This window comes from Trachurus japonicus, chromosome 15 (assembly GCF_045865225.1).
Source record: "Trachurus japonicus isolate A0001 chromosome 15, Traja_1.0".
NCBI classification, from domain to species: Eukaryota; Metazoa; Chordata; class Actinopteri; order Carangiformes; family Carangidae; genus Trachurus; species Trachurus japonicus.
This window is the reverse complement of record NC_140921.1, coordinates 19,468,047-19,480,415: the sequence shown is the minus strand read 5'-3', so window position 1 is coordinate 19,480,415 and position 12,369 is coordinate 19,468,047. Positions and strand designations below refer to the sequence as shown.

The 12,369-nt window shown below is 38.7% G+C and overlaps 1 protein-coding gene across 1 annotated transcript in view; it reads left to right on the top strand.

Annotated features, from left to right (window-relative positions):
- The window catches only part of eys (EGF-like photoreceptor maintenance factor), a 158,693-nt gene that overhangs the window by 127,763 nt on the left and 18,561 nt on the right, over positions 1 to 12,369 (top strand). The window contains exons 42-43 of the mRNA XM_085800277.1: positions 4,105 to 4,213; positions 8,402 to 8,625. Coding sequence (XP_085656403.1) covers positions 4,105 to 4,213; positions 8,402 to 8,625 — 333 coding nt within the window. The remainder of the gene's footprint in view (positions 1 to 4,104; positions 4,214 to 8,401; positions 8,626 to 12,369) is intronic.

Here is a 12,369-nt window from a genome sequence, read left to right as displayed (position 1 = left end):
GGAATTCGAACAGTTATTCCATGATCCGTATAGGACCTATGTTTATGTCTGTTCTCTGACCGTTGAATATTGTTTTGATGTAAAAATACACATGTGGGTGTGAAATGTTGCCTAGCAACAGCTGCTGTATGAGGAAGAAAACCGACGAGTGCTGTGAGAAGAAAAGAACTTCAAAATAATGGCACATTTCAGAGCGTCTGAGGAGCTCTTTGAATTAACCTCACAAAAGTAAGAAGCTCAACACTGTGAGTTCAACATCTGTCGGGGTCCAAAAGACCCGTTCACCCCTGTCTACTCTCTCCCCTCCTTAACATGCTTACTAACAAAGAGCTAAGACAGTTGTTTGTGTCCAATACAGCTGCATTTTGGTACATACATCATGTATACAGGGACATAGGTAACTAAAAAGTAAAGTAATCACAGCTGTAATTAATGTTTATCTGAGCAATGGGCAAACGAATCCCTGTGCACTTTGGGAAAGTAATTAGTAACCAGTGATTGATTACTTTTTCTGAAACTACACTAACAGTGGACAGAACCCATCCTGAGCACTTTCCCACTGGGTCTTAATTGCTGGAGGATTAATGGGGAAACAACATTTATTTTGGGGAAGAGCCATGCCACATGTGCAGCAGGGTGAAAAGTGAACTCCTAATATTGAACCTTTTGTTTTTAAATCCACATCCTCTTGACACGGTGCCAAATCTGAGGCCACGCATGTTTATCAATCACACTGTATTCAGTGCTCTATTGACAAGCACTGCCATAAAAGATTCATTGAAGAAGCAACCAGCAGCCCAGCCTGCTCACTTTGAATTTCTTGCATGAAGCCCCACAATGCCAAGAGGCTTGCTGGGTGCTGTCTAATTGTATTGGTGGAGATATAATGATAGAACACAGGCTCCCCAAATTAATTGAGGCTTGCCAGTCACAGCACAAATTATGCAGCAAATGCTGCAGTGCTTCGTGTGAGAAAGTCACCGCACCAGAGCCAGAGCAGGCATTACTGTCAATGTAGGTGTAGATTATGGTGTGATACAGGGCTTGTTGCACTTAAGGAAAAACCAACAAACAGATCCGCCCTGACATCTTGTGCAGTAGGTGCTGGAGTAAGATGTGACATTTCACGATACTACATCATTCTTAAGCATATGGGGGTTTGTTTATTCTCTCTTCAGTCATATCTGATGTTAAGCCTGCTGCGCTAAAGACCATAAGTAACAGGTGGCTTTCTTTTTCCTTCATATGTAATATGTGTGACCCATTTATATGCTATTTACTCACAGGTAAGAAACTCAACCGAGTACATTCTCTGTCCATGCAGTACAAAGAAATTCTCAACTCTGACTCACTAAATGAGTCACAAATTATAAAGTCTCCGCTACCATGTTCCACATTATCATTTGCTTTTTGTACAAATCTGAATTATGATTAGAATAATAAGCCATAAAGAAAAGTGACATCTTGCCTATCAGGCAGTGAGAACTGTTGCAAGGGCACCAGCGCAGTGTGTGATGTTTTACTGCCATCTGTTGCCAATACTTTCAGATGTTTTATGCAATAGTAATATTTTAATGATGATCCTCCCTCATTATTAATTTTCTGCAGGGGACTGTGAGGGAGGCGCGTTCAAATAGGATTGTAAAGATAAACACCCACCATCAGGTTTAACAAATACCTTTGTGTAAAGGTGCTGTGCTGAAAATATTTGCAAGGTCCCTTAACATTGCAGGTAATATTTCAGGGCCGAACCTCAGGAAAGTTGCAGTAATGCAGTTGCACTGAATTAGTCACACACCAGACACAGTCTAAATGAGGATGTTAGAGATGACAAATCACTTATGATTAGAGCATTAGCCAGATGAAGAAATGCATAAATGATGAGTGAGTAAGTAAAAATGATCACAGCCATATTGTGGGTTTTTTGTGCATTTGGAGAAAATGAAATATTCATATGTTTTTGTTTGTTTACCTCAAATTGGGAATTTGCTATTGTTAGTCCTACGAGACCCAGCAGTGAGTGGTGCGCAGGGAGCTCAGGAAGAAATTGCACAGTGCTTTATCTCTGCGTTAGACAAACCCCGGCTTCTTTTTTTCCCTCTGATTCACTCATATGTTTGTTTGTGTAATAGAACCCAATGTGGTTTTGTGTTTATACGTCTCTGTGTGTTGTGTGGTAGTGGTGATGGTGATGTGGAGCTGTGGGGCATAGTCCCAGCCATCCAACTACTACACCAAGTAAAGTAGACATACAGTAGGCATGTTTATAAATAGTCATCTTTGCCTTAGAGCTACACCAATGTAAATTAGCCTGGTGGAGCATTCAATGTGCTCACGAGAGTTCATCAAGTAACATCATCCTGTTTGCTTAGTGAGCATGCTCTCCATGTCTCACAGGGGTCGTCTTTGCAGCATTAGCAGGCTAAATAAAAAGCTACTCTGCTAAGCACCGAAATATGCCTCCGATGCCTTTGGCAACACAGTCGTGTTGCGATATCGTGATGTTTAGTGCTTCACCAATGACCCTTTTTTCATCACACAAAGACATAGATCGTAACATTTAATCATTTCGGTCTTTTCATCTTGATCCCGTTATTCTTTTATACGACTTGAAAATAAACAGTGAGGCGATTTTCTGAAATCACTCACTGATCACGTACTGTTATGCTAATGTTGAGAGAGTGACCTCTGAAACAAGGCAGGTACCCCAAGGATGGAGATGGATGTCCTCTCTGGACATTAGGCTGCATTTCTTATTTGCAGCCTGAAATGTGCCTTAATTCATTAGTGTATGTGTGTGTGTGTGCGCGTGTGTGTGTATAGAAAACAGCTCCTGTGATTTCCATACCTGTAATTAGTCTTACCTGAAGTTGTATGCATGTGATTGCCTCAGGGAGACGTCCTGGAAGGCTGTTTCAAATTAGCAGGAGGGCAATTGGCCTGATTGTTTCCATCTGGCCATTAAAACAGACATTGTAAGGTTTTTTTTTCTTATTTTCTTTTCCTTAACAACGGAGGCACAACCACAAAAAACACCACACACAGATGATTTTTTTGCAGAAATCTGATTTGCAGATAAGCAACGTTATTACTTGTGTTAACATGTTTACAGGTAAACAATGAATGAAACCTATGGGACAAAAGGGCATTATGGAGATTACTCCCTAACAGAGCCGTGTTTACGCGTGTGGTGCAGAGTGTGCAACCTTTTGCATAATGTACAGCCCTGTAAAGAAGCTGCTATTGTGTGCCGCCTGTGTAAAGCCAGTGATGAATTGGAGAGAGGGAATCACTTGACTTTGCCAAAGCTGGAAGATGACACAAGTAGACCAGCTACTTAACATTATGGCTGCAACATTAATGACTGCTGCAATTGTATATTTCCCCAGAGAGACACAGAGGGTCAAATGATAAAATTGTCTTCCTTCTCATTAGGTTTATAATATCTAGTTTGTGCCCTGGTTTTTATCATTAATTAATCCTGAATGACATAAATAGCACTTACAACCATTATCATGTTTTTTTTAGGGTGATTTGTTTCTATATTATTATTGTTATTATTATATTATCATTGTATGAAATAGTAATGCACATAATACACCATAACACAGGTTGTGACTGGTTATCTCTTTCTGCGGCTTATCTTTATTTTAGTGAATTTACTGGCATTATTATTGTTTGAGGTACATATCTGCTGAGAAACACACAACTTAAAGTATATCACCACAGCACTGAGCAGGAACCTATTTCTGGTCTGATTATTTAAATCCAGCTGTGGAAACCATACCCTATTTCTGTTGTCTCTCTGGGTTTGAGCTGTAGCTTTTGGATTCAAACGCACCATTGCCTCCACCCGGATCTAGCAGTGCATAAAGTTTCTCATAAAAACAGTGTGTAACGTATACGCGGCCATAGATAGTGGAGTTTATTGTATAGTCTCAGTGGCCACATTAGCAGCTCCATTACCGAGACTGCTCTGTCTGTCTGTCTCAACGTCAGAATATTTTTCATGCTTTGCTGGATTTATTGTGTTTCAGATATCAGATATTGAAGAGAGCACCCTTTCTAACTAACCCCGCTCCCCTCTCTGTTCTCTCTCAACAGATACCATCTGCCTGTTGGCAAACAAGGAGGGTCATGTATGATTGAAATAGCTGCAGATAATGGCACAGCTCAGCGTCTTGAGGAGTACGTGTCACTTCCCGTGTCAGAGGTAACCTGACCTGCCTGCAGTCAAATCAACCCTTTGTACAGCCATTATCTCAAATTTGCATTTCTAATCCATAATTATGTCTTTGGTATCTCCTTACTTTTACAAAGTAATTTACCTTAGACGTAATAAAATGTTAATTAAAGCAGTAACATAATTTGGCATAAAGACCTTGTCCTATAAGGGTAAGGTCATGAATGGTTAGACACTGAGATAATGTATGTGATTTGCCTCTATACAAATAAATTGAATGGAACTGAATGACTTTCAGCAATCATGAGTAAACAGTCAAATCATATTATGCTGTCAGTTATACTATGCTTGTTGCATGAGTTCAATGTGTTAAAACCAGGGCTGTGTTGGTGGGGGTTGCTTTCAGAACTGGAGCCATGCAATAATAATGAGTGATATGAAAATAACACAAAAGTAATCCAGGATCCCAGTTTGAGTAATAACTTTACAGGTTTGAAAGCTTATCCAGTTCCAAATCACTTCACAGTAGTTAATTGTGTTAAGAAGAAAATTATAACGGCCACATCCATTTTGTCTTTTCTCATGACAATCTCACTGGATGACGTTGTTGTTGTTACATTCTAACAAAAGTTTAGGAGGCTAAAGTTTTTCTGCTTAACCATGCGTTATTTTTCCAAAGCCGTCTGCAGTAGACCCCCCACTGTGGCCTTTGACAAGAATCATATATTCGCATTAAGAGTCCAGCACACTCACTACATAACTTTGGTCCAAACAATGATGCTTTTGTAGCATCAAGTATCCTGGTCTTCATTGAAGATATTTCTGATTTAGACACAAATTGTGCCTGTTTTAAAATGTGGTCTTTGTTCAATTTAGGAAATTGGAACTTCCGATTATAAAGATATTGTATGGTGTTTGGTAACCTAATAAGTCATATGTTTTTAATATTGTACCTAATGTTAGTTGGTTGATTGTTTGGTATAAAAGCCCCAAGGTGCTGCAGCAACAGATTGTATGAGTTTGCCATTTACAGAATTTATTATTGCCTTCAGTCAATTATAGAACTCTTGAGGCAAGATCATGAGTAGATAAACTGTGTGCTATCAAAGAGCTTTGCTTTATGAATGAGTAACAGGAGCTCCTATTAAAAACACACCTGTTACATTATTTTTCCAAGATGACACTTCGCAAGCATGTAAGTAGCACTAAGCTAGTTCTCACTTGTTAATCACAGGCTGATCTTTTCACTCTGGCTCATTAATTTGATTAACAACACCTATATTTGTTATTAAATTAATAATTTTGTTTTTCTATTTCAAAGACGCAGAGAGAGGCTCAACCTTCCCACAGGCTCAACATGCCTCCCCCTCCCTTAGTTTGATTTATGGTCTTCTAATTTGAGATGCCAAGATGTTTTTTTTTTTTTAATAACACATTCATGACACAAGCATCTTTGCTACATTTATATTGCACACTGGTCGTGGGTTAACCTTCACCATGTTTATTAAAGACTAATATATCACCAAGATTTAAAGATATTGTAAATTAATGGGTTTTGATTTTAAATAGGACTCAGTTAAAGTGAACTAAATGAGAGCTGGCATGAAATAGACAAGCTAATTTCATTAAAATTATATGCAGTAAGAAAAGCTGTTAACCCGCATGTTGGAATAGCCTTGCTCCTAGCTACTAGACAGGCTAGCCCTGCTAGGGTTGTTGAGTGTCTAAGGATCGAGGGTGTCATATGAAGAGGAGATAGTAAAACCCTCTGAGGCTGATTTGTGATGCGAGGCAATATGAATAAACTGACGTGACCTGACATTGTGAATCCACATAGGAAATTGAGAAGGGTTAAAAACAACATGGCCCTGCAGTTTCTGGTCTAGACTATAGACTGAGGCTCATCAGGCAGTTCATGAGATGTCAGTGCAGTAGTGTTCACTGACATTACTGAAATGATGTCAAATTATAATAGAAAGTAAACAAACAAACAAGAAAAATGTCAAAGCCAGTATTATTCTTGATATTTTAGACTGGAGAGGAGAATTTTGAATAGATAAATAGTTTAACATTGTGTTTCAAATCTAATATAATTGTATCTAATAATATACAGTATATGACGAATATGTGTGAAGAATATGGATATAATATGGAAACACACTGACTAATGCTGCCTTCAAATAGAACTCAGAAATCAGCGTATGGCAGTGGAGAACTCAACGATATGAGTCCACTTACAAAGTCATGAATATTACATCAGGGGGTCTTTCAAATGGACTCTTCTCATAAACATGGTAAACACACTTGAAGGCATCATAAAGTCATTCCATATCAGTCCATCATCATCATGCAGCTCCAGTGGCTCATTGCTGGTTGTGTCGCATAAAATACAGCTCAGCTCATTGTAAAAGTATCCAGCCACAGCTGGTTATTTTATTTGAATCTGTACTTTGTCAAAGATACTTTTAACGCTCTTCACTTTGCAGTGACATTCTAGACGCGTCCCTTTGAACCTTGTCATCCGTGTCTTTTTTATTTTATTTTATTTTTTATAGGCTTTCAAATATGCAGTAGTTATGTCGGTTACAGCTTGCATTAAGCCAACATCTCAAATGATGATGTGGTCCAACACTTTACTGACCTCCTGCCGAACACCTCCACTGCAGCTGTCCAACACCTTCCCTTCACCGCTAGTGTGGTGGAGTCATGACGAACTCTACATTGCAAAGACGTCATTGAAAAAAAAAAGACTGGCACAATCTCAGAGCGACTGATGTATGACTGAAAATGCCAAGATTTAACGCAGCGTGATATATTCACAGTAATGTTAAAAAGTCATACGATTTTTATCTTATCAATATCTTATTGTTTCTCATATAGAGGTGCATATCATCAGCATAACTTTGAAACTCCACACAATTCTACCCAAAGGAGGCAGGAAGAGACAGACAAATTTGAGCAAGAGCTGAACCTTGACCCACATAAGTAAGATTTATAGTTTCTGGCACACAGCCTCCCATAACAACACAGTCTGCCTGACTCACCCATTTAATACATGACATGAGCGGCCTGCATTGTGAAAGGTATTAAGTGTAATAACTGTCTGTATGTCCACCAGCGTTCATATCTCCCATGGGCAGATGTGATAAAATAAAAACATTCATGTCAACAAAGCTAAAAAAAAAAAGAAGGGATAGTGAGAATTGTTAGTATCCACTTTGCTAACTGTCAAAATAAAAAAAGGTGTGTTTTTTGTATTGTTTTCCTTAAAACATTTATAAGGAGAAAGCATAAAGGGCCATAAGGATGGAAAAGTTTTTAAACGTATTGAGTCACAGAAACAGGACGCGTCTGTGTTTCCGCTAAGTCAAATTAAGTCAATTTAGGTGTGCCTGTTTTACAATTTGATATGATCATAAACTGCAACATCGAAAGAGAGAAACATAAAAAAGGAAATGAAATTTAACCAAAAGGAATCTCTTTGATTCAACAGAGGTTTGTTTTGAAATCCACTGTCACTGTGTTATATAAATGGAAAGAATGTGTAATTGAGCTGTGATTAATGTTGATTTGTCTGTCATAAATTAATCATCAAGCATGGTGTGTGTATGAAAGCATTATGCAAACCTTATGAAAAGACTGTAGTATTTAATATTCATTTGAACCTAAGGTCACTGCTGTGAATGGGATATATATGTAATTCAGTGCTAACATGAGATAGTTCTTGTGCTACTTTTTTTTCTTTCTGCACTTTGGTAGCAGACACAATTATGCCTCACTTGTTAAATTGACCGTTATGGCAGGATAAGCTGCAAGTTCACAGAATTTATCTACATTAATTCTACCCAATTACGTCGCACATCAAAGAAAGCTTGCAGCATTTTTTTTATATTTTACCTCTTTTTCTTTGTATCAGCATGTATATTATCATATGAATTCAAGACATTTGAAAAACGAGTGACGATAACTCCAGTTTCATGTCTGGGTTATACTGAAACCACATGAAGCTGGAGAGTAACATTAGCTGATAGTGTTCATCTTTCTTGTTCATCTTAATATACGTTATGGTCCTGTTAATGCAATAATAATGTAATATATTCACACACTGATATTGAGAACCTGTTTTTAGCTGCAACGTTAATACTTGATGAGAACATATTTTGTGTGATTTAGTGTGAATTACTAAGTGATCACTGATCCCTTTTTTTTTCTTTCCAGGGAACCTTTGGACCCATATTTCTTGGGGATATTTCATCCCACTGGGAGATGCATGATGGGAGTGCAAAGGGAGCAAGGAGATTCATTGGCTGTATCAGGGAACTTCAGGTCAACTCAAAGGAGATTTACCTGGTGGGTGAAGCAGTGAGAGGAAGAAACATCAAGAACTGTGACCCGCCTGTCTGCCAACACCTTCCCTGTCGTAATGGAGGAACCTGTGTCAGGTACTAAGTCGCCTTTCACACTGATTAAACATTACTGAACTCCCTTTTGAACTTGAAAGCCACTAAAAATATATAAAGATGTCTAGAGTATATTTTCATCCAGGGATAGTAATAGGTACCATGCACAAGAATGACTCTAGAAATGAGATGAACGACAGCTGAGTGGAAGTAGACTTATGGACCAGCACGCGTCAAACAAAAGAAAGCTGTGTTTACTGGATATGCTTAAGCTATAAACAACCAAAGTCATGAAAAAATGGAGAATGAGTGACAGTCAGTGCATCTCTGCTGTTTTCTCAAGCCCACGTGACCAAACTCAGTATAAAGTGGGACTGTCAGAGGCAGACAGTATCCATCGTAGAAATATATATTCCAGTTTAAATTGTTTTCCCCAATCTGTAGAAATAACTTGAATGGAGATGTTGCTGTGCAATGGAAACTTTGAACACACACACACACACACACACACACACACACACACACACACACACACACACTAACCCAGTCAGCCAGCTAGTGAAATTGACAGTTTTTGGCATCAGCTTCTCTTCCTAGCACAAACCATTCCACCATCTTAGTGCAGAGCGGTTCAGTTGTCAGGCTTATCTTATCTGCATTGGACTAATTTGAATGTAGGCCTTCTGTAGGCTAACTGAGCGCTATCAAATACTGAGACTGGGACTAGAGTATCACCAGAAAATCAATATAAATGTATTATTAATTGCAAAAAGGGTGAAAATTGACGTTCTGTGATTTTGAAATTCTTTTTTGTATTCCACACTGGCACAATATGCATTATGCATAATTCAAGGGTTTGTGGTGAGGTTTGGAACATCCAAGTCAGTAGCACTTGCATGCAAAATGTTTTTTTTTAACAATAAACAAGCTGTTACAAAAGCTGCAGCTTTGCAAGTCGATAAATTTTTCAGTGTTGTTGAAAGTTTGTGTTTTCCAAGAGTTTGTAACACTGCACCAATTAGATGCACAACACACAATAAACACTGCAATAACAGAAACCCAGGCTTCAGTGTGGTGGCGCCTGCCCCCACTTCAGCATCAGCAGCATTGAGAAAGGTCAGTAAGCTGTTGATCATCCTCTGATTTCCACTCCAGCTCCTTCTGAAGACTAAAGAGATCACAAAACATGTCATAGCACATATTTATCTCGTGTAAAATATTATTTACACCAGAGGAGCTGCCAGAATATAATTTTTACTTTAACAAATGAATGATATGACTGCTTGTTTTTAAATGAATCTCTCTTAGTGATGATGATTACCCCTCAGCTCAACAGAATATTTAAGCATTTGCCCAAAGCTTTACAATTTTTATCCACTCTCATCCACTCAGTGTCTCTTCTGGCTGGAGAAGGTAACTGAAATCCATATTTAGTCAGCAACTACTGTAGCTACTAACTTATGATACATTAGAGCTTTCAACAGCTAACAGGGCAAGAGCTGGTGGAGACAAAAACTGAGATATATATTTCTGAGATTATCAGAAACATGAATAAACCCTTGAATAAATGTTAATTTTACTCCACATATGCAGGATGTGCACAGTTTAGCACATTATCTGTAATGATGATAGTACAATGTTGTGTTTGGATCTCATTTTTACTGCTGCAAAAAGTCCATTGTTGCAGATGATAATAATTTTCATGTTAACATATTTTAACCTGTATTGTTGCTCATATCACACTGAAGTTTAATTATTTTGTCATTGACTTGGCAGAGGAGGGACTGAGTATCTTTAAAAGTAACCTTTCAATTCATTGATTTTACATGTAAAATGATCCACAAACTCACTGAGTATCTGTACACGGAGGAGTGAGATAGTTGCTGCCTGCCTCACCACCCTTCCTCCTGTACATCTTCAGTAATTTGATTGCTCAGAAAAGGTAATCCCTGAGCCAACATTAGTCCGTTGTGCTGTGCCAAATATGTGAGGCTCCGTTCCTCTTTCATCTTTATCTAGTCCAGCTCATCAGACTGCCATCACACCCCACTTACCAGCCATGTTGGCTTTCTTTTATAAGTATGCATTAACTACATATGATACTCTTTCACCTTAAGTAATCCAGAAAATAGCTGCCCTCGATGTCTTCTTCATTGTGTTATGACACTATCAATTAGCAGTTGCATTTATTAGACAGGAAATGAAAAAGGGCACGGCGAATATTGGAATATGAATGAAGAATACCAATTAAGAAGCGGTGGCATTGTGGTCACATTGGCCTGTCATGTGTGAAAGAGTGGGCCTTGCAATTATCTGTGTGATGAACACACGTTAATGCAGTATCCTCTTGAACCGCACAGCATGGAGGGGTCACCAGGAGTTCACACTGCTCTCTTCATTCTGGTAGCTGCCCTGAATTGCACTGCCACAATATAATAGGATGAATAAGGACTTTGATTGTGGGTTCAGCTGGGGTGATTTCGGCTCTGTCCCCCTTTCATGCGGTTTTCTGTTCACTTAGGCATGTAGGAATATCAATATTAAACCTGAGAGGATAATGGGTTGTGGTCGCCGGGTGATACATACATATTAGATATTTAAGTGACATCAATGTGAAAAGCCAGGCAATCAGCACCCAAAAGACCATGGCCTTTTTTTTATTATTATTATTCTTTAGTGGCAGCTCTCTGATGCCTGATACCTGTGTCATTCATAAACCTCTACTCTTGGTTGTATACAAACCATGTCATTAGACCCACTGTAAAAAAAAAAAAAAAAAAAAAAGGAAAAATAGATCGAAATGTTGAAGTGGAAATTGTTTCCAAGAGGCACAATTCACGATGTAAGTGCTCCACAGCTTCTTTGTGACAAACAAAAGAAAATAATATTTCATCAGTGGAGCCATGTGAACACCTGTATCCATCAGACAGAGACAAACTGCAACATGTCATCATCTCCTGATTAGACAATTAGCCAAATCTATACAACTGCACTCTCCCTCCCATGTCATCCACATACAGATGCACAGATGTACTTGTGACCAGTCGTAGGGTGGGGGGAGGGGAGGGGAGGGCGCATTGTGAAGACACTTGCACCTGGATCCCCCTGTCTTCTGACTACAGATGTGCTGCTAGGGCACTGATGCTGTTGGCATCCTGGTGTGCATCTGTCTGAGCGTGCAGTCAACCTTTTTGTGGGAGCAGGTGGCAGAATCCTGTCAATGATTAGGGATCATGTACAAAGCACCCAGCTAAATTCATTTTGTTGTATATTTGTTCCTCTTGTCTGAAATGTCTAAAATATGTCTAAAATGATGTAGTGTATGCCATTTATTATAGAGAACAGTCAGTGGTGGAGAAATCAGGAAATATGCCATATATTATATTGTACATTTGTCTGCTCACTGGTGTGCTTTATGTAATATTGACATGTTAATTACCGCACGCAGTCAATAGTCTGACACTTAACCCCGGTGCTGTTAAGTGGATATTCTATACCTTATTGTTTTTATAGCCTATTTGCTGAAGAACAGTTGACTGCAGAGGGAGAAAAAAACATCTAAGAGAGCAGTGATAATGAACCAAAACAACTGCTTCAGTGAGCTGAAAGACACTGAACCGAAGAGTCCAGTAATGTGTGTGTGTTTGACATCAAGCAACACCTTTCATATACTGTAAATATAAAATTGCTGATTTAGCATCAGAATGTGACATCTTGTGACCTCCTTGCCCACATAAATAGATCCACATTGTTACTGAGTAAAGGACTGAATTCTGCATACACACA